At 40.8% G+C, this 22,644-nt stretch overlaps 1 protein-coding gene across 1 annotated transcript in view; it reads right to left on the bottom strand.

Annotated features, from left to right (window-relative positions):
* TPPP (tubulin polymerization promoting protein) overlaps positions 1 to 22,644 on the bottom strand; it is a 78,261-nt gene that overhangs the window by 18,238 nt on the left and 37,379 nt on the right. Inside the window, exon 3 of the mRNA XM_057379056.1 lies at positions 11,287 to 11,440. Within this exon, the coding sequence (XP_057235039.1) occupies positions 11,287 to 11,440 (154 nt within the window). The remainder of the gene's footprint in view (positions 1 to 11,286; positions 11,441 to 22,644) is intronic.

Below are 22,644 nucleotides of genomic sequence, written 5' to 3'. Positions count from 1 at the left end.
TGTCAACATCAAAGTATAAAAGCCTGGCTCCACCAATACAGAAAAAGTATTCTAATACAGCTAGAATTTGTTGTTTCAAAAGAGAATTTTATTCTAAATTCTAGGATATCATGAGAGAAGTCCTTCCAACAAATYGGAAGGACTGGAAGTTTTTCTAATGTTAGCAAATTAGTAGTCTATGAAATGGAATTGAGCAGACTTTTCTTCCAYTGAGTCATATTAGGCTCCTCAAAAATCACTTTTTCTGTCATCGACACAAAGAAAATTTGAGTACACATACTGAAAAAAAAAAAGTATTTCACATAACAATACAAAAACATATTAACTTGTGTGCTTGGACTGGGAGCAAGAGGGAGCAGTCTCTTTGATCCTTAAATTTATAAGGATTTTAATTWATATTAAAATCAGGGAAAGAAAAAACACATGAGATTTTTGAACTAAAATGAACAAAGACTGCCAAAATCTAAGCATCATTTTTATGTGCACCACCTGTCACTATCTGAAAGAAAAYGACCACTAGAGCATTCATTTCTTCAAAACAGCATTGCTTAATGACCTTCTGCCTTGCAGTCTTAGAGTATAATTTGCAGAAGTGGGGTTTTTTTTTCTATATTGAAAAAATAGCTATCAAGACAATGCTTAGGAAGAAGTATTTGCTCTTAACATGCACGGTTTTCTTGTTCACATTGACCAAGTAGCACCCTATAACCAGGAAAAGTCCAAATGCAAGACAAGGCCAATATTCAGTATGAAGTTAATTAAATTTTAGACATATTCACTTCCCTTGTATTTAAATACCACTACTTTACAGGAAATCAGTTTTATCTGGATATGCATACAGTCTGTACAGTCACATCCACAGAGAAGTCTCCAAAACTCTAGCTGACTGCYTTTTCCTTTACCAAATTTATTCTCAGGACAGACTGCTATTCTGTCACAAGCCTTCCTTTTTCCTATTTGCAGGGAAAACAGCAACACGTTTCCCTGGAAATGAAAACTAAACCCCCAGCACAAGGAACAGTACAAATCCAGAGCAAGAACAACAGTGATCCCACATCCTGTGGTCTTTCAGCCCAGGATGGATCAGAAAGCTTCCAGAATCACAGGAGTCACAATATGTGAAATGAACATTAAAGCAGTAGCTGCAAGGTAAACACTTTTCCTCCAAATTGTTTTTAACTAAGAACTTCAGCCTTTTCCTAAGTTGCATGCAAAGTCACTGGTGTGCCCCTTCCCACATGTGGCAGAATGTTACAGATGAAATCCTGGTGATTTGCTCTTGGCAAAATTTCTGTGAAATGGGAGGCTCACTTTGTATCCAACAATACAAAATTCAAGCAATGTTAATTCATTGTACATTATGCTCTCACTCCCTGAACTAACTATATAAAAGATCAGAGATGAGATGCCACTACAAGGCTATGCAGAATACCTGGTTTCTCCTTTTTCTTCTTCTTTTCCATCATTCTTATGATGAATATGTATACATCAAAAAGAAAAGACTCCTTTCTTTTTAAGATTAGGCTAAGATGATTTCATTCAAAGAAACCTTTGTAAATACAGAGTAGGATATACAACAATTTCATATACGTCTTGAGCTCCTCAACCAGAAGCAGCTAGTGGTACTATGTATCACAGATTCAGAGAAAAGCCTTGCTCCATCCTCTGTGCACCCTCCCYTCAGGTATTTATACGCATGGATGGGATTCACCCKTGAGCCTTCTCCAGGTTGAACAGTTCCAGCTCCCTCAGCCTTTCCTCAAAAGGAAAGGAGAGATGCTCCAGTTCCTCCATCAGCTTTATGGTCCTTTGCTGGACTCTCTGCAATAGCTCCATATCAGCCTTCTCCTGAGGAGCCTAGAGCTGAATGCAGCACTCACCAGTGCTGAGCAGAGGGGATGGCACATCCTGTTTGCTTGGCAATACTTCTCATGCAGCCTTCCATACCAGTAGATACCAGTATTATCAGCAGCATCCATACCAGATACCAGTAGCCTTCCATACAGCAAGAACACCACTCTGGTTCATGTCCACCAGCACTCCCAGGTCCATTTCAACCAATCTTTCTACCTGGCTGGACTCCTGCACTGCTGATGCATAGGGCTCTTCCTTGCCAGTTACAGGACTTTGCACTGCTAGCTGAGGTTCCTGTCAGCCCATTTCCTCAGCTGTCAGGTCCCTCTTGATGGCAGCCACTCCATCTGGATGACCAGCTCTATGTCATCAGCAAACTTGATGAAAGTAAACTGCACCCTATCATGAAGATACAGCTTCCAAACAGACTTTGCACCTTACATCACCAYCCTCAGGGCCCAACCATTCAGCCAGTTTTCAATCCACCTTACTGTCTGATCAACCAGTCCCKACAGCAACAGCTTGGGAGACTGTGGGACTCTTATAAGAGAGCAAATAAAGGCTTTATTGGAGCCCAGATAGACTCTCTTCTTCCCCTAACTACTAGGGCAGTTGTTTAATTGTAGAAGTTTACAGGTCAGTCAAGCACAACTCTCCCTTGGTGATCAGCCATGTTGATTACTCCTCATGGTTTTCATGTCCTTCATGTGCCTGGGCATGATTTCTAAGATTAGCTGTTCCATTACTTTCAGCATCCCAGGGTGCAAAGTTTATTCATAAAGATTCCTCTATGAGCTGATGATTTATTTTTACTGAACTGCTTTTTTGAATTGAATGTGCAACCAACTGTTTTTATCAAAAAGCTTTTTCTGTTTCTGAACAACAAAACCAACTATGGAGTCTAAACTGGAAATTGAGCAAAAGGCAAAAACAATTGAAAGGGTGGCTGTRAGTTCATTCTTCTCTACAACTCATCATTAATTGCATAAGGGTATTGGGAGGCAAATTAAAAAAAGGRAGCAGGGGAGAACTGACCATCTTTCTTCAGTGGAAAAAAAATGTAGGAAGAAATACAGTGAAGGGCACAAAGGGCTGGATGAGGACAGTTTCCACATTAGCAAATTACTACTCTCCCTTCTTTTTCACAATGAATCACACACAAATCGTTCTGTCTTGTCATATAGCACTTCTGCTTGAACTGTTTACTATCTAGAGTAAGTTATATAATCTCTCTAGCTACATCATTCTAAGGGCAATAAATTCTTTGGAGCCAACCTTCTCCCTTTTCTTTCTGTGAGACCACAGAAGCCTTCATTTTCCATCTCTTATTTGCACATACAGTTGGCCACTAAGTTTGCATATCACAGATGGTGCACATGAACTTTAATTTTAAAWTTTTTATTTTTAAAAAACTTTCCCTTAGGAAGAAATTTTTACTTAGCATAATAGAACCAAACAATCATTTGGTGTTCCAAACTGGGTTTATTAATKTTTTGTGCATTTTTTTTAACAATTGTGTTAGTGTCTACAGAGAAGTACTGCTAAGAGAGCAAGGGSCTTTGAGCATGTTACATATATGGAAAAGATGAGAGGAATGTTTTTATCAAGACTCAGAATAAAAAAGGGAGAGACAAGTCTTATTCCTGTCCTCAACAAAATGGTTATATTAGAAATAGAGACAGTTCAGAAGTAAACAATACTGGACATGATTTGGAAGATGTGAAATTCCAACTATAACAAAAGAAAAAAATTTTCACCACTGTGGTTGGTCAAGCTTGGAAAGAGTGGAGGATTCTCTGCCCCTCAGAATTATCAAAACATAAAATTACAGAGCCACAAAACAATTTAGGTTGGAAAGAACCTTTGAATATGAGTCTTCATCTAGCACAAAACCCTACTCTCAGCAAGGCTCAAAACACTTACTCAGAAACTTCTCCAGTCAAGTACTATTTACCTCCRAAGTTTCACAGCCCCAATGGGCAACTTATTCCCGTGCTGGACCACACAAGTAAGTAATCAAAACAAAACAAAAAAATCCAAAATCCCACTCAAATGACATATTATTGATATTCCAACTTCCATCWACCTGAAACAGCCCTAACACCAAAGACAGGAAGTGAAAGCCATAGTCTTTAAACCCTGAAAACCTTAACAAATGCACGCTCCTCCCTTACCCTTTCTTGCGAAAGATAACTGAAAACTTTGGCAGATTTTGCCTTTTACCTCAAGAAAACTGATGAATCAAGAAGCAGTTTACAGCACAAGCAACACAATCCCTTTCATCACTCTTGAGAATTTGAACTAGTTTCACAAATGTTTATTTATGAAACTTAATTGGACAACAGTAAAAAGGAAATCAGAGGAATCAAGAACATTTATTTTKTCTACAGTAGTACAGAAGTATATAGCAGTTTAGTGAAGAAAAATATATCSACTGAAACTTCTACAGCTACACTGGCCTGGCCTGTTTGCAGCAGGAAAACTTCATGAATTTTATGGACTCAAAAGACCCTGTAAAATCAACTTTTGTGTCAAAAGACGAGAAGCAACATATGAAACCAGTGCCACAGTCAGGAAAATAAGCTAATAGGGTGAGACTGRAAGATTCCCGGACCTTCAGAACTTTTCCTTCCAGAACAAAGTTGAGGCAAAGAAAGACAACTCAGGGCTGCCAAGGTAGTGTTCCTCATTTGCTGTCAGCACACATCACCATCCCATTTATAAACTCACAGKTCAGAACCCAAGCAAATGCCACAAAAGCTTTGCACTTGGCACACTGCAAAGGCCTGCACAAGCAGGGCACTGCAGCACCACACACTTGCAGCTGCACGGGGCTCRTTTCTGCTGCAGCAYAGCCCCTGGCAAGCTCATGGGAGCCGTGTGCCAGGCAGCTCTGCACACAGCATGGCACCGTTCCCAAAACCATCTCCAGAACCAATTCCTGGGAAGGAAAATCACCGRCAAAACCTACTGGACTTCAGGAATATCACACATTCAAAACAAACACTGACTGCCCTCGCTTTCACAATGAACTCTTGGCTTCACTGAAACAACTACATCTGAAGATATCTTCCACTGCTTGCCATCACTGACAAAGACTCGAGTTTGATTTAAAGCTGTTCCACAGCTTACGCAGAAACCTAATGATGCAAAACCCGGCATTAAGGTTTTCTGGTTGTTTTTCTTTCCTGAATTACAAATGTCCAGAGTGTACAGAAACAGTCCCTTGCTGCCTGAGGGACTGACTGTGTCTTTTCAGTAGTCAGTGCTGGGAGTGCCTCTGCTGCCAAAAACAACGGTGACAGGCAGCAGGTGAGCTGCTCTTGTTACTCTTTACCAGAAGGCCACAACATCTTACCCACAGTACTCCTGCCTACACTGCCAGCTGCAGTCAGCTTTCCTCACTGAAATGGAATAGTTTTTCTACATTGGCTCCTTCAACCATAAAACTTCTGTATCTAACATCGCATCTTCCTACAAAAAGTTGCCATGGAGATTTCTTCATGTAGTTCAAATGTGCTGGGAGCCAGCAGAATCAGCACCTACATTCACAGTCACAGCAAGGTTTGGAAAATTATTGATCTGCTGCTAATAKCCACAACATTYGTAAAWATGGAAACCTAAAATTGACTGCAACATGGAAAAAATTCTCAAAGGGAAAGTCTGTCCTTTTTTGGTGGGAGACTGTGCCAGAATTCCATACCAAAACTGTATTTACTTTGTTTTTAAATTCATGGGAATATATGCATGTGCATGTGCATTAAAACTCCGCAGAAAGTCAGAAACAGAGATCAAGCTTCATAGAAAAATTCGTATTTCCTTCATGTTACGTCAGTTTAGAGTGTACACAGACACAGCCACACAAAAGAAAATAGGTGACTCCATTTCAGGAATACTAGAAAGTAACACCGTTTTAACTAACCCGAAGACTTTTAATGGAGTGGTTCACAGTAAGGCCACTCAGGTGTTGTAACACTGCAAGTTCAAACACTATATACAGCACCCAAACTTTCTCACCAAATAGTTGTCCAGCCAGAGCTAAAGCAAAAGACATCAAGAAGGTGCCTGATATGTGACATCACTTCCAGAAACAAATTCAAATTAATCTCTCAAATCTGCCTGACCCAGGGGTAGCTCCATGAAGATATGATCATGCAGAGCACCACCTTAAGGGCACATCAGGTGTTGCAAATTTGGCATTTACAAGGGAGCTTTTCCTTTCCTTGTAAGTCCCTCAATTCCATCTTTCCAGCATTTCAACAGTCCAAGTCACTATAATTCATCAAATCTAGAAGCCTGATTAACATGACCTTCCACAATATTAAAGACAGTGTGCTAACACTTCCCTGAGGAGGAGTTTGACATTTTCATTGGTGGTGAAGACAAAAMAGAAAAAGGAGTTTATTTTTTTTTWAAAGTGAGGGTGTTGCTCAATTCTTCTTCAATTTAATGTCACAACCAGTCTTTAGCGAGACTTGTTCCAAAGCTAGATGACGCCAATATATGCCTTTACCCAGACTACAATTCCTCTTCCACATTTTTATCCTGTGTTTTCTGAAGAGCCTCTATTCATCCAGGGCAGCACTCCAGTCAGGAGAGTGTGCACAATCCTGCACAATCCTAGCGAATCACATTTTTGCAACTTTCTGCCCTGCTTTCCCCATGCTATATGCTTTTGTGTGCAGGTGTTAAGAGATGGGCCCCATGTCCTCCAGCATTTACAGAAGGGCAAGAGCCCACCTTGTCTACCTTGTCACCAAGACATCTGCTCCGCCCCTTAGCATCTTTCATCTTCAAGTTATGATAACCTTCCAGACCCAGTCTAATAGTCTCCTCAGCAGATCAGTAAACCTAGTTTGCAAAAATACTCCTGTTGCACCTCATTAGATTTATTTTGCACCCCTGCTCATTTCTCTGGCCATAGAAGCCCCATTTTCAACAGACACCATACAATCCACTTCTACTCAATCTTTCCTCCTCCCTGGACTGGGAAGACAAGATCTGAGCTCCATGCCCACCAGCCTCATGCCCAGACCTCTTCAGTCTCTCTTTTTATGCTCCATGTTACCTCCAGAGCAGTACTCTTTGTACCTACAAGGAAGAGGAGGAAGAGGTCCATGTTAGGAGGCTGGACAAACCTTGGCTGTGCATCTGCAACAATCTGCGATCCCAAGCAATAAAACTCCTGAGACATCAGGTGAGATTGGGAAATGCATGCCTCGATCATACACGAGAGGAGAAATCTTCAGTAACAATCTGTGACTGGCACCTACTGCTCCTGACTCCTGGTACAGCACTGTTGCCAGGGTATGGTGTCACCCATTATGGAATGGGGAAATGTAAAAGCACATGAGATATTCGGGATGGCAAAAATCTGTTCACTCAAGTCCTTTGCAGATTTTCACTAACACACAGCTCATGCTAAGGCCTGATGTTTGCTGGCAGAAACACCTTTAGCTCAAGGCAGGGCAACATCATTATGCAGTCATTATCAACTGCAGCCTGCTATCACCCGCACCCAAAATTCTTGCATACTGATTGTCAAGCCCCTTCAGAATCCATTAAATTAAAGACCAAATCCCCAAACTGACAGGTACAGCTATATTAGCTTATCCAAAAGGTTTGTGAAGTAGATCTAACAGCAGACAGATGGCTAAGACTTTTGTCCTTCCTGGTGTGATACAGGGGACGCTCACACCTCAATAGAAGAGGCAACAGGGTGGGGGGAACCACACTGCTAGACTATCATGCTCACTGCTAGATAATTATAACACCCACTCTGTCATTATTCTTTTTCTGAGAATTGAGTGACTCACCTTGTTTCTAATGTCAGAGTCCAGATTATGATTATTATATTGCATGCTGATTATTAAGAATTTGACCTGATCTCTAGAGTGGTCAGGTAATGGAAAATTAGAGGTAACTGCAATTTTAGGTAACAGGAAATCTATTCTAATTGCTAGAAATTATATGCAACGAAAAAATCCTTCTATAATAATAAAGCTCTACATATAACTAGAAATCTGCGACCAGCTCTCATTCAACCAAGGATCCTTAAAAGAATCTTTCTGTCCGCACAGTGTGAGAGAGTGCTGTCTGACACTATCACTCATATTCCCTTTTGTGTGAACACTAAATTCAGGCTTAGCTGACCTTGATTCATCTTGTTGATTSTCACCAATGCTCAGGATACAATATGCATTCTGAAATTGGAGAACTGCAGATGGAGCATATCTGCGACATTGTTGCCAGAAGCCACAAGCTTTCAGCCTTCTCTGTCTCACTAGTGGCTGTCCACTTGTCTACAGCAGTTGCTCCTTCCTTGAGTGGCTTGAGTTTTCCACAAAGACCCCATCAGTGTTGTCTTCATCTTCTGCCTCCATCTGGAATCTCAGGACTTTGACCACAGTACATCTCCCACAAGAGTGAYCACCACTTGCCTTGACCTCCAGGAAGACACAGGAGCTCTCTGAAGCATGCAATAGGGATGTAGGACTTCTTCCAATAGAACCAAGGACACCGATTCGCTAATGGCAGTCCTGCAGACTTCTACATCTTAATGGATGTCCATATGCTGGACAGTATGTCCTGCAGCTTTTTCAGACTACCACTGTATAGTCATCAAGCAGATCCACAYAGTTAGTCCTAGGTGGAATTTCTAGGTCTCTTTGCATCTCTGCTGCAACAACTGTTATGTCTCATCTACTGCACTCCGTAGGCTGCATTCTGGCTTCTTTGCTCCTGCCCTAACAGGTACATTTTTGGTGAGAATATAATCTTGCCCACATCATGATCTCCCCGAGCACCCATCACCCAGTTTTTAAAGTGCTTTTGCACTTGAAATTGTTCTGCATTTTTATGTCAAGGACCCTGATGAATATACACTGAAGTTCAACTGGTTTTATTTTAAGAGCAAGCAATGACCAAAGCATGTATCTCTCCCCCAGGGGATGTAGAAATGCATTCAGCATTGTTATGGCACACAGATTTTGGTACAAGAAAAGAACCTCAGTCTTGCTTTTATAACCTTTGTGTAGGAGTGACAACAAGTAGTAGGCCCTAGACTTCATTTACATGTTTGTTTACAGGCCATCCAAGCAACCTGCATTGCATATTCTACTGACAGATCACTACCAAGTGAGCCACTTGGCTTGATTAACCCCTATCATTTTCCTACTGCTTTTCTTTCCGTGTGACCAAGTTAATCATACACTGTCTGTTGAAAGATTAGAAAGCAGCCTAAAATTCACTCGGTTTAAATGACTGGCTGCTGAGCCTTCTCAACTACATCAACCACAAGCAGGGACTTTTGTAATTCCACAACATTCTGAAGGAGAAGAAAAAAATAAAACAGAAAAAGATAAAATATCTTCTATCAYTTCTATCACAACATGCACTAACATCTTCATCATTTTATGTGAAGGTAAACCTTCCAACTGTCCTGATGAACGAGTGGTTTCCCCAGGCTGCCATTTAGTACAGGCATACTGTCCCCACTGCCTGCCTCCCCAAAACACCCAGTACAGAACATAAGAAGCTAAGACACAAAAATTGTGACATGCTGCTGAAGTATTCTTATCCACAAGCTTCACTTAATCAGGCTTTCAACTGCTCCCCATATATGTTTAGAGTAACGTGTCAGCAGTCACATAAAATTTTCTGTCTGAAATCAGAACCAAATCTACGTGACCTACAGCAGAGTTTTACGGAGCAGGCCACACATTATATGGCATGAYTGACTTCTCCTAGAACATTCAAGAAAAGCTTAATGTAACTTTGCCTAACCATACAGAGAGCAGCACAACTTAAAATTTCCAGAGACTTCCCAAAGTAAACAAAGCATTACAAACCTTGTATAGTGATTTCATATCTGCACTCCTGGGTTGCAGGGGGAGGGTGGCCATGTATTCACTGATTTATTGCCCTTAATAGCCAAGTTCATGGGTAATTTTTACCATCCAGGAACCAAATTAGCATGAAAAAACAAACCATTAAATTTGGTTTTACATAAACACACATGCTCCTAGCCTTCCATCTCCCTCCTTTTTAAGCTCTGTCTCCTGCCCCTTACTTATTCAGGTAGAAGATACTCTGATCCCTCTTTCTTCACTTCTTCAACCCTCTCCAGAACTGCACATACTACAGGAGTACAGTCAAGCCTCACATTGTTGGTTCATATTCTCCCTCCATTCATCTCTCCCTGCTGCTGGCACATTCCCATACCTCTGGAGAACCTGTATTATACCACTCTGCATCTGAAAAGCTCTCTCATCTATGTCCCCCACACAGAAAGGGGCTTTTCCCTTAGTACCAGATGCTGATCATTTCAACATCTGCCTTCTGAAACACAAAAAATGGAATTAGGATGGAGGCCTAAAATAATTCAAAGTAAGAATGAATCCCTGAACAGACGGCAAAGTTGTTCAAATTTACTATGTGAAGAACAAAATGCAAGGCTCAGTATTTTAAGTCTGTATCAAAATTACCACTTGTTTTAAATGGCAAGAGTATTGTCATTTAGTTGTTTATTATTGTTTTCATAATGGTTTTAATTTAYAAGAGTAATAAACCAAATCCTGTAAACATCTGACTTATTTTACAACTCAAAATAGATCTTTCCACTTGATATTTACACTGATCACTTGTGGAGAACCAGTTTCTGAAAAGACTGTATTTTCATCCACAGCTTTACAGCCAAAAGTCAGGAGTATCACAAATTTTAAGCAGATGAACTAAACTGACAGAAGCATTCAAGCTGATGATAAATACTCCAGTATCTCCTAAACTACAGGATAAAAGCTTGCCTAGCCTGGGCATTTAAAAGAGCAACCAAACTTCTATACAGTATGCTTTATAGCTTCCTTTTCACATACAAAGCTTAATATCAAYATTTTAAAATTAAAAAGAAAGAAAATTGTAGCTCTGACAGACTTCGAACAAATAAGAAACACAGACCAGACCACATGATAATTATTCCCAGATTTCCAGTGTTCTGGGATTCACATGGTGTAAGTAAATGTATTTTAAGATGCTTTTGCTTAAGTCTTTTTGGTATTTCACAAATCACCTTAGAACTGTTTATTGAGGCTCTAAATTTRATGTCCTACTCTTTTGATTTGGACACACCACTCTACATGAACATTTCTTTGTTCTAAGCACACAGAAGAGCTCAGGATTGTCCTGACAGTGCTGCTAGGTGGTACTACAACTAGAGGGAGCAATAACAGTGCCACATAAGAATACACAGTAGTGCAATAATGCAATACTCAGCTGCTGCCAAGTCTTTGCTCCCATTCTGCTTAGCAGTTGCTGCGTTTAAGCTCACAGAGAAATTGAACTGGTGGATTGTAAAGGGACGCAGGTGAACATGACAACACTGCAGCAGAACAAAGTACAAGGAGAAACAATCTGTCCATTAAATCAGTAACATACCGTTACTCCAGTTAAACCTGGGCCTTTTCCTTCAATTAGTTTATACATTTCTTGAAGTGCTTCCTCGTCACTTTTGCCTTTAAATCGCTTCTTGGAGAGTTCTTGAAGAGCTTCCTTAAACTGCTCAAAAGTAATAGTTCTTACAGACTTTCCCCTGTTGAAACACACAGCAATTGAAAGAAATTACAAGAGAGCACAAAAAGCATTCCAAGAATAGCAGAATGGTTTCAGTTTACTGCAGTGAACAACAGAAAACTGCAACAGAACTGGAAGACCCATGCAGACCATTTATGATGTCAACTAAAACATACTCCAGGAATATCACTCTATTTTTATATGTATATCAGTAGGATAGCAATTTATAAACTTCCCTTCGTGAATTTTCAGAAGAGGAAATAAAGGGATCTGGTCTGCTGTCAAAATGTCTGCAGCTCATCAAATTAAACACAGCCTCATTTGGTTGATCACTTGTAAAGCCTGCATGTGTAAGGCAAAAACTGAAGCATCTAAGGTGAGTCTTTTTATTAACTATTTTTAATGCCTCTTTGAATAACTGGCTATCAAATTATAGGTCACTATTCATGTATTCACAARTAAATTAAGAATAATGCTATTGTGTAAAGCAAACTATTGAAAAGCATTTAAAAAAGCTGAAATTCCTCCTCAGTTGAAGACTGAAAAAATTTTAAATTACACATTTCAATTCAATACTTGTTTTCTGTCATAGGCCATCATCTTCAAAAAACATTCACAGGCCCACAGAAAACACAATATAGTAGTCTGGTAAACTCATAAACCTCCCAARAATTCAGAGCTGGTTACTCTCTGTAGTTTTCACTAATAGGAAGACTGTATTTTCACATTAGTAAATTACTTACATTTACTTTTAATGGAGATAATTTTGGTAAACAAGTGTGTGGTGAAAAATCTGAAGAGTGGGAAATCCACACTATACAAACATCAGTTTATGCTGTCATTTCCGCAGATATTTTTGGTCCATCAGACCAAAGGTTTCAATTGACAGAACTTCTACAAAGAAATTCAGCATTCACCACAGAGATRTGTTTACACAAAAGAAGGTTAATGCATGTCTGTTTTCTAGCATTTTAAAATATTCACTTTAGACTGGAGAAAACATTGTGGAGCATACGGTTTCATTCAATCCCTTAGTATTAAACTATTTTTAGTTCTCCTCATTTTAAAATTCAGGTGTGAAGCCATAGCATTAGTGAGTTTACTCACCATTAAAAAAAACCCAACTATTTTTAGATTTTATTAATTGCAGCAGACATAAACCACACTTTTCCTGTATTATTACAGATTCTCTGATCTTTTGAACAAGAATTTACACCCCAAAATGTAGCCATATATTTTGACCTAAAATTTAACAGATCAAATAGAAACATTTTCAAAAAGAGTTTTGATACTTATGCTGATATAATCCTAAGTAGTACAATCTTCAAAAGCAGAAATGTTACAACATTACAAAACTCTCAAAGTTAAAGTAATACTTGAGAGGCAATGTTGCTAGGAAACATGCTACTAAAAAAWTTTTTTTTGCTGCTTGAGTATTTCTTTTCATGCCCATTTAGAAAACATTTCAAGGGAATAAATCAGGGGGAAAAAAATAACCAGCCACCACCACACAACCCAAACCAGTCCTTTCAACAGAGACAGCTGTTTATATAGAAATAAACAATAGATTCTAGGATAGAGAAAGCCTGYGCTGGCAACAGAAATCTTGGGCTAGAAAATCAGTACATAGAAATCTAATTTTAATTCMAGTGTCAAAAAGACCATTGTGAAGAGCAATTCAGCTGTCATGGACTTTATCACTGATTTTCTCTTAGACATCTTCAGTGCTCAAATCCCTCTCAGGTGGAGGATGCCTCCACTAATGAAAGGGCAAGTGAGATTTCTGATTTAGCAACCAACAGTCAGAAAATGACTCCTACTTCAATTAACTAAACAAAAAAAAGAAATTTTATCACAGGCTTTTTAAAAAGGAGAAATTGGTTATTCACAACAAAATTTGATACTAAGGGTACCCTTTACATAACTACGGATTAGTAGCATTCTTTATTTTCAATGCAGCCCAACATACATAGCAAACCTCAAAAATCCCTGCAAAATAAAGTTYGTGCTTTTTGACCAAACACTGTTGTTTGAAACTACTTGTCTGCTTTAGGTAAAGCATGTGCTAGAGTATCTCATGGAAATAGCTAGTAAAAGAGCATCATGACAGTAGAAATGAAGATATAATCCAGCATTTCATTAATCAGAAAGACACATGGAATACACTGCAATTAACTACCTGGAATTTCTCCAGGATTCTCATTAATAGGATTAACATCCCTCTTCTGATGAAACATTTCCAAGAACWTTTAAGTAGCTCAAGAGGTCAAGCCTTCCTTTTGTTTTGCCTCTTGATTTAGAAAAAGAAAGCACTGGCAATCACAGCAAAGCTTCGGCATAACAACACCCTCAGGCATTTGTTCTCTATTAGACTCACAGCCAAGTCTACCATCCAGGCCTTTCAAATGCAGTTTTCTGTAGCACAGTAGTGATGCCTACAGTTTATGTCAAAGTGACAAAGTGCTTATGAGGCTTATGATTGTTAACTTTCTATAAAGTTTTTTATGTATCATCAATATACAATGTAATATAATATAATTCAATATATTATCAATAATAGCCTTTTCATATATTGCTGTAAGTTTTTATATAGGGTATTAGCAACATACAGTGTATCAGCTGGATGTAATCCAGCCAGCTGGATTAGTACGTAGACATGTAAAATCACCAAGAGGCAGAAATCAKAAAAAATTCTKAAGAAAGTAGATAGGTAGATGCTATAACAAGAAACAGTAGARAGCACTAAAGAGAACTTGGYAGAGGCAAAATGATGGAAAATAAAGACTTGAARGACTAGAAAAAAAMCACGAACATCACAACTCTGCATGCCCTGAAGACAAAGGTGAAAAGTTCACCGTGATGAAGAGAATGGTATCTCATTAGAGGAAGACTCCCAYGACCACCRAACTGAGGATGACACATGCGCACTTGTAAAACTGTGATATCATGTATTTCCAGGCCCATATATAGTGGTGGGMGTATGGGGGCCRTAGTGACGACAGTAATGTTACTCCATGGTTACTGTATAAATACCTGCCAATTCTAAGCRAAGGCAGGTGRGTYAGGAGGAGAGATCCCCCTCACCTCCAGYGCTACAWCAGYMCTGTAATAAACAAATACCTGCTCTATAGACACYGGTCTATGGGGTTTCATTTCTAGGCCTTTTTTGGGCATCAGTTTTGGCGACTAAGCGCGGCAGGACCTCTCTGCCTGGCTGCAAGATCCGTTGGAGCTGGGGACTCTCTTGGCGTGCCCCGASATTTTCTCGGAGGGACTCCACGYTTCACCGGCTCTCTGTGGGGGTAGACAAGGACCGACCGACTGCATAAATTTAAAGTATTTGCTTTTTGGTTTGTTTGGGAAGTTCCCRTAAGACGTATGTGATGACATATGCYGGGCGTTGTATCATAGGTAACATTCCGGAAGTCGATACAAGGAGTTTTGGAGACTCCTAGGAAGGGTGTTYGAAGCCCCTAAAAAGTCAGATGACTTTTTGGTTTGGACTTAGCTTTTTGGGTTTGAGTGTTTTATGTGTTGTTTTGTGTGTTTTATATAAAGTCAGTGTTTCTTTCTGCATGCTAACAGTTCTTACTGGGCTGCTGTGTGTTTGCTAGAGGTTTTTGCTGTCTGTGTCTGTGTCTTTCTAGCCATTACAGTGTGTGTATCTGCCAAGAACTGGTACAGCTTAGCTAGCACTTTTAATTTCTGTCCTGTTAGGCTCCGCTACTCTATCTCACTCCTTTTACTTATCACACTCCTATGTCTTGTTTCGTTTTTGGAGTACTGTGCAGTTACAGTATCCTCTGGTTATGTGATTCTTGGGTGCATATGAAGTGTCTGAAGTGTAAAAGAAAATATTGGAGTCAGTTGCACCCCTGATATCTGTTGTGCGTTAAGTGTTGTTTGCAGGGATGATGACAGTAAACTTTGTGGTTTTTTTCCCATGAAGTGTGATCACCAGCACTTAAGGTTACATTAAAGTAGGTAGTTCTAGTGGTAAAGAAATGGTTAAAAAGAGCCCTTTAGAGTGTACTCTAGCCCACTGGAAGTGAAAAATAAAGAAGTGTTGTTTTGCATGAGGTATAGGACAGAAGTGTTTGAAGTTAGCAAACAGATATGAGGAAGACACTGTTGTGGATATTCAGGATTTATAGCCAAAGTATGTGAGGCCAGCGGCACACTCTCCCCTGACTGCTCCCCRCTTCCAGCTCTAGCAGTAGTAAGGATGAAATAAATAATCCTGGGGAGGGAACGAGTTCAAGGACCCTAATAGCAGCATAGAGAAGAAGTAAAACAAAGGAAGTTTTGCCTTTAGTAGCCCCTCTGAGAGAAGTGATAGTTCTTTTCCACTAATGATCTGAATAGCTGGAGAGAAGAAATTAAAAATTATAGAAAGGACTCCRATAAGTCACTAGAAGATTTGAGTTGGTTGTGAGAAATCAGGACSCTGATTGGGTTGATAATGATTTGATGTTGTCAGAGCTTACAGAAACAGAAAAGGAATTGGCAATAAGCAGAGGTGGAGGCAGAAATAAAAGAGCAAACTAGGCTTAGAAAATGCTATCCTAAAAAGCACTAAATTGGTCAATGATATTTCAGCTTAAGCAGGGAAGGCAGTCCAGGAAGGAGTCTCCCACTGCTTTTGTGGACAGACTCCCTGCAGCCCTGCATAAGTATATGACCCTAGACCCCTCATCAGACATGGGCAAACAGCAATTAGTTTCTCTAATGTTAGGGCAATCCTGCCCAGACATTAGATTTGAGCTTCAGAAAATAAGAGAGCCTGCAAGCRGGGATCTGGAAGCGTTCATGGGGGAGGCTTGGCGAGYGTACAGTAACAGAAATAAGCATTAATGGAGAAATCTGACTACAGCTATAGTAGCTGTCTTGGATCAGCATCAGAATGGTGGGGGTGGTTGAGGCAGAGGTGGAAACAACAGAGGGGGCTCAAATCAACCACAATCCAAATTGGGACCAAATCAGTGTGCATTCTGTAAAGAGGAGGGACACTAGAAGAACCAGTGYCCTAAACTGGCAAATCAAGGGTCRGGGACCTTTGTTGCCACTGYRCATAGTGATGAATGATGRRTACTGGCAGACCTTACCCTAGAGGATCAGCTGGCCAAAATGCAGCTAGGGAATGAAAAAGAAGTTGAATTTTTAATCGATACTGGAGCRACATTTTCAGTTTTAAATCAAGCCTTGGTACCTAGAAGTGAAAAATATATTCAGGTTCAGGGAGCCACAGACCAACCAGAAAATACTTTCTTTTAAAACCATTCGAATACAAAATTGGGAAAAAAATCTGAGTCAGAGTTCAATACCCCTATATTGCCAGCAAAAAAAAAAAAACAAACAAACAAACAAACAAAAACCAAAAACCCCAATAGAACCTACAGACCGTGCAAGATATGCAAGCAATCAATGTAATTACTAAAAAGAATTCATCTGGCAGTGGCTAATCCTTACACATTACTAACAAAATTAAGAGAGGATTTAATTTAGTTTTCAGTCATAGATCTTAAAGATGTTTTCTTTTGCCTACCTATCACAGAAGAGAATCACGTGATTTTTGTGTAATTTTTGCATTTGAATGAGAAAATCCTGGTACAGGAAAGAAAAGCCAGCTTACCTAGACAGTGTTACCCCAAGGGTTCAAAACCAGTCCCACGCTCTTTGAAAACCAATTGGCTAAAAGAATTAAGAGCAATAACAATCACCACCTGGAGAAAGTACRCTTCTGCAATCTGTGGGTGACTTGTTAGTTGCCACAAAAAACTTCTAAAGAATGCCTTGAGTGGACAGTGAGCCTTTTGAATTTTCTGGGACTAAATGGTTAGAGTGTCTCCACAGAAAGCTCAGCTGGTACAGCAACAAGTGACCTATCTCGGGTAGGAGATCTCTGGAAGATAACGATCTCTGAGAAGCATACAGAAAAAAGCAATCTGCCAAACACCTGATCCACAAACTGCAAGAGAAACTTTGCGCTTTCCTTGGAATGATAGKTTGGTGTCGGTTGTGGATACACAATTATRGACTCATTGTGAAACCTCTGTGTGAGATGGTAAAAGTCTCCAAAATGCTGTAATATGRACTCCTGCAGCTAACAAGTCCTTCAAAGAACTGAAGTGTGAACTTATGAGAGCTCCAGGCCTTGGACTGTCTGATTTGAGTAAGCCTTTTTCACTGTTTTCACATGAGAGGCAGGGGATAGCTCTCAGAGTCTTGGCACAGCAGCTGGGCCCTTATAATGAACATTGTTAACCCTGCTTCCTTTCTGCAAGGAGTCAGAAACTGAACCAGTGGTACACGATTGTCTGGAGACCATTGAGCCTGTGTACYCCAGCTGCCCAGATCTGAAAGAAGAGCTGCTCCTAGCTGTGACAGCTGGTTCACTGATGGCAGCAGCTTCATGAAACAAGGGACACAGAAGGCTAGCTATGCTGTGACCACCATCTCTGAAGTAATAGAGTCCAATCCATTACCTGCAGGAACTTCTGCTCAAAAGCAGAGTGGATAGCTCTAACCTGAGAATTAGAGCTGGCTGAAGGAAGAATCATCAATATTTGGACAGATTCCAAATATGATTATGGGATTGTCCATGCTCATAGTGTGATTTGGAAAAAAGMGGAAGCTTAACAGCACAGAAATAYGCAACCGATGTCCTCAGACTCCTCGAAGCAGTGAAACTCCCATCAGAGGTGACAATTATTCATTGCCGGAGACACTCTAGAGGTATCACTCTCTCTAAAAATKTAACAAATTTGCAGATAAATCACAAGATAATAAAGAGAAAATTTTAGAAAACCGATGGGGGCAGTTAGAAACAGGMCAATTAGTGATAGCTGAGAAAACTTGGAAGTACTATGTGAAATCTGAACATGATAAAACTCACTGAAGAGTAAATCCTCTTTACTATCATCTCAAAGCATGGATTGCAGGCCCATGACTGTTAGAGATTATTAAAGAAGTAACCTCAAAATGCAAAATTTGTTTGAAGAATAATCCCAATACAACAGTCAGGTTAGAACAAGGGGTGATTGACAAGGGAGTCTTTCCAGGGGATGCACGGCAAACAGATTTTTCTGACCTCCCAAGAAAGGGCGGTTTCCAATATCTATTGGTGCTTACTGACACTTTTTCTGGGTGGCCAGAGGCATTCCYCCACRGAACAAACAAAGCTCAAGAAGTAATAAAAGTACGGCTAAATAAAATTATCCCTAGGTACTCATGATGAAATTTGGCTCAAGTAGGTAATCAGTATATAAGTCAGTATTTGAAAGCAATAAATAAACAGTTGCATCAGAAATTCAATACTGTGTTTGAGAATCAACCTAAGCAACCAGATCACAAATTGCATGCAATTGATCTTGGTGACTAAGTATAGGTTAAGAATTTTTCAGGTGATCTTCTACAGGAAAAATGGGCCAGACTTTTCCAAGTTCTTCTGACAACGTACACTGCAGTTCACGTCAAAGAGAGTCTCACCTGGATCCACTATAGCCAAGTCAAGAGATCGCCTGTCAAACCTTGGACTGCAACWTCTATTGATGCTGAAGGACTGAAACTGAAGCTCAATGAATATGAATGTCTTTTTGTGCTTTGTTGCTTTGTGTCCACTTACTGTAACTTTTGGCACCAATAATTATGTAGCTTTGCTTCATCCATAGCTAACCACACAGGAGTAAGGAATTGTTGGCTGTGTGGAGAGGTATAATAGTTATGCTGGCCATTGCTGGGAGTACGCTCTAGCAATTAGACTGATTTAAGCCCATATTCCCTGTATGAACRTAAGAACCAATGTGAGAAGCCAGGCTCCCCTATGGGAACACCTCCTTTTCAGTTAACACTTGTTAATCAATCTGTTACTTAYATAGAGGTAAATTTGCAAGGCCTAGTCTTGGCTATTTTGACAGCACCAACAATTAGACTRAGATTGTCCCCCTACCMTGGGTCTGGTCCAATATATCTTTGCTTGTCCCCTCAAAACAAAGGCATAACTATTTGTATGCCAGACACATGATTACAACACAAATGAGAGGAGTTTGCACACTAGTGAATACTAGTTGCTGTACTTATGTGGATCAATAGGGGCAAATAGCCACAGACACACGTACAATCTGGCAACATGCAAAAGTGCTTCACGAAGCGACAAAAGATGACACTTCTTAGACAAACCWCCTTTTGGAAAACACATCCTGGCTTCCATATTTTAATTAGCTAAAACAACTATTTACAGGAGTTTTATTTTTGGAACTTATTTAGCTCGGATCATCAGTCAGGATCATTGCAATGGGAGAAAGATCACTTTCAGCAAAACCAGCAGAAATTCGTGTTGACTCGTTTATTTTTCACAGAATATTCTGAGCTGGAAGGGASCCACAGGGTCATCAAGTCCAACTCTCCAGTGATCAAACTGACGATCTATCAGCACCAAGCTCTAACCAACTGAACAGATATCAGCGCTTTATTAACATACTGTCTTGGGGATGTCTTGTCCCATCCCATTTTGGTTTTTTATTTGGTTGCTCTTGTTTTTATTTTGTGTCCACAATCACCGCTGCCCCTGTCCACCCCCTCATGCCCCTTAGCTCTGGGGTTATCATGATAATTGACAGTCAGCCCGAGATTTCAGTGAGAGCTGGAGGGGGAAGGAGGGAGRGATGTCTGAGGGGCGGTTGTCTCTCTCTTCCAGTGGAAGATTTGGTTCCAGGAGGCACTTGGTGCAATCGGTCTCCCAAGAGATACAACTGCTGCTTGGGGTTTTGCCCATTTTTTCCTCCCTTTTCCATACAGCACGATGACTGGAGTTTACTGCCTTGCTATCCCTGCTTCTTGGGAGCCCAGAGCCAGTGCCTGCCGCGCCAAGACGCAGSAGCACCCCGTGTCCCGCCGGGGGGCCGCCCTATCTGCAGAGCCCAGGAACCAGCCATAGCTGCTTCGGGCACGGCCCCAGAGTCTCTGCTAGTCACTCCAGTTCGTCACTCCCAGGGTGAGCCAGCCCCTGTCATCCCATGCCGCTGCTCCAAAGACCCAGTGTTACAGCCTATCTCGCCATCCGGAGGGTCACCAGGATCAAATGCCCCCTGTCAGGCTGTGGAAGGAAGCCCYTCTTCCCTCCTTTCCCCGCTGGCRGCGCCCGCCATTGCCACATGGGAAAGAGAACTGAGCCRGTGCCACAGCGCCYCCTRCCGGAGCGGGGGAATCTTCCCACCCACCCTGCCCGGTTGGGACCCACCAGCGCCCCTGCCGGCTGTGACYGTAACTGCACCACAGCGGGGGGCATGGGACAGTCCAGAGAACGCTGGCACTGGCTTTTTGGTTTGTTTGTTGTTGCTGCCGTTGTTGCTGTTTGTTTGCCTTGTTATATATACTCGTAAAGAACTATTACTCCTTTGCCCATATCTTGGCCTGAAAGCCCCCATGATTTCAAAGTTATTATTTGGAGGGAGGGGGGTCATATTCTCTATTCCAAGGGAGGTTTCCATCTTGCTTGACAGACACCTGTATTTCAAACGGAGACATGCATGAAGAACTTTTGGTTGCACACTTACTAAATAGAAAACCAACCTTTTTTTGTGTATTAAAAGGAGAAATGCATAAATATGGCTGCCAAGAGGAACAAAGAACAGATGGTCTAAGAGACAGGTATTGAAACCTCTGACATTTAGTCTTTTCCCTGTCACTTACATGGGGCAAGGACATGAATGGATTTTTTACCTCCAGTTCAAGGTATAACCACAAATTGGACACATATATGACCAATGCAGTATTGCAGCTGGACCTCAAAACAAAAACAAATGTGCATCGTAGATGATATTCTGTACCAGCAAACAACATCAATTGGAATGATGCTAAAAACAGGACTGGTAGTAATGGAATTCTTGTAACTATATACAAAATTTCCTGAATAAAACAGCTTTAATTTTGGAATTCGTTATCTTTCTCTACTCCAAAAATATCCCTTCTTGCTCTCCCATCTATTACATTATTATCAAATCCACTTATAAAGCACCACAATTAACTCCAAAACTCTACAGCTGCAACATATGTCAAGTCTTGTGGAAAACCCTAGGAACACAATGTGTTCTGGCACTTTTGGTATGTGAGGTATGGTACATGTATGCCATGTATCAGTATCTAAGTTACCAAGCCCCTACACCTCTCCTGTTGCTAGAGATAGGTCTTGAAGAGCTCTAAGCAGTTGCTGCCATCATGATTACCAACTAGAACAGTTGGTAATCTCTCTTCTGTCTGTACAATCATGGGTTAAATGCATAAGAGAAAACTAAGTAGGTAGGAAAGTCTTTCAACGAATCTTGATTTACACTCTCTCCCATCCAGGTCCACAAAAACACCCTAGTATAATGACTTGGGAGTACTATTGGATGGAAAACTGGACACGAGCCAGTAATGTGCACTCAAAGCCCAGAAAGCCAATTGTATCCTGGGCTGCATCAAAAGCAGTGTGAGAGCAGGGCAAGGGAAGGGATTCAGCCCCTCTGCTCTGCTCTGCTCTGGTGAGACCCCACCTGCAGGGCTACATCCAGATCTGGGGACCCAGCACAGGAAGGACATGGACCTGTTGGAGCATGTCCAGAGGAGGACCAAAGTTATCAGAGAGAAGGAACACCTCTGCCATGAAGAAAAGCTGAGAGAGCTTCAATCTGGTTCAATCTGGTAGAGACATGGCTCCAGGAGACCTTACTGCAGCTTTTCAATACTTAAAGGCAGCTTACAAGAAAGATGGGGGCAGGCTCTTTAGCAGAGCTGTTGTGATAGGACAAAGTAATGCTTGAAAGCTGAAACAGGGTAGATTCAGACTTGATCCAAGGAAGACAGTTTCTTAGAATGACAGTGAAACACTGGAAGAGGTTGTCCAGAGAAATGGTAGATGGCCCATCCCTGGTGTGGATAGATGGGGCTATGAGCAGCCTGATGTCATGCAGTATGTCACTGCTCACTGGGAAGAGGGAGAGGTGGAGGTGTTCCTGCAAAAGGCTYCCTGCAACTCAAACTATTGTATGAAAAATTAAAATACGATGAACATTGCATAACACATATGCTGTCATACCCCCAGTTTATTTTCACTGTTTTTAATGCCCTGTTCACATTCGGGAAATCTCTTCCTAATACCAACTTTACAGAAGTCATGAAATAAAGAAAAAAATCCCCCATAACACCCCAAACAAACTAATTTCTTCCTATGAAGCAACTGCTACA

This window comes from Malurus melanocephalus, unplaced genomic scaffold, assembly GCF_030028575.1.
Source record: "Malurus melanocephalus ecotype Western Australia unplaced genomic scaffold, MMel_1.1 scaffold_383, whole genome shotgun sequence".
Taxonomy (NCBI): Eukaryota; Metazoa; Chordata; class Aves; order Passeriformes; family Maluridae; genus Malurus; species Malurus melanocephalus.
Note: the sequence above shows the minus strand (reverse complement) of the source record. Positions and strands in the feature narration are given on the sequence as shown.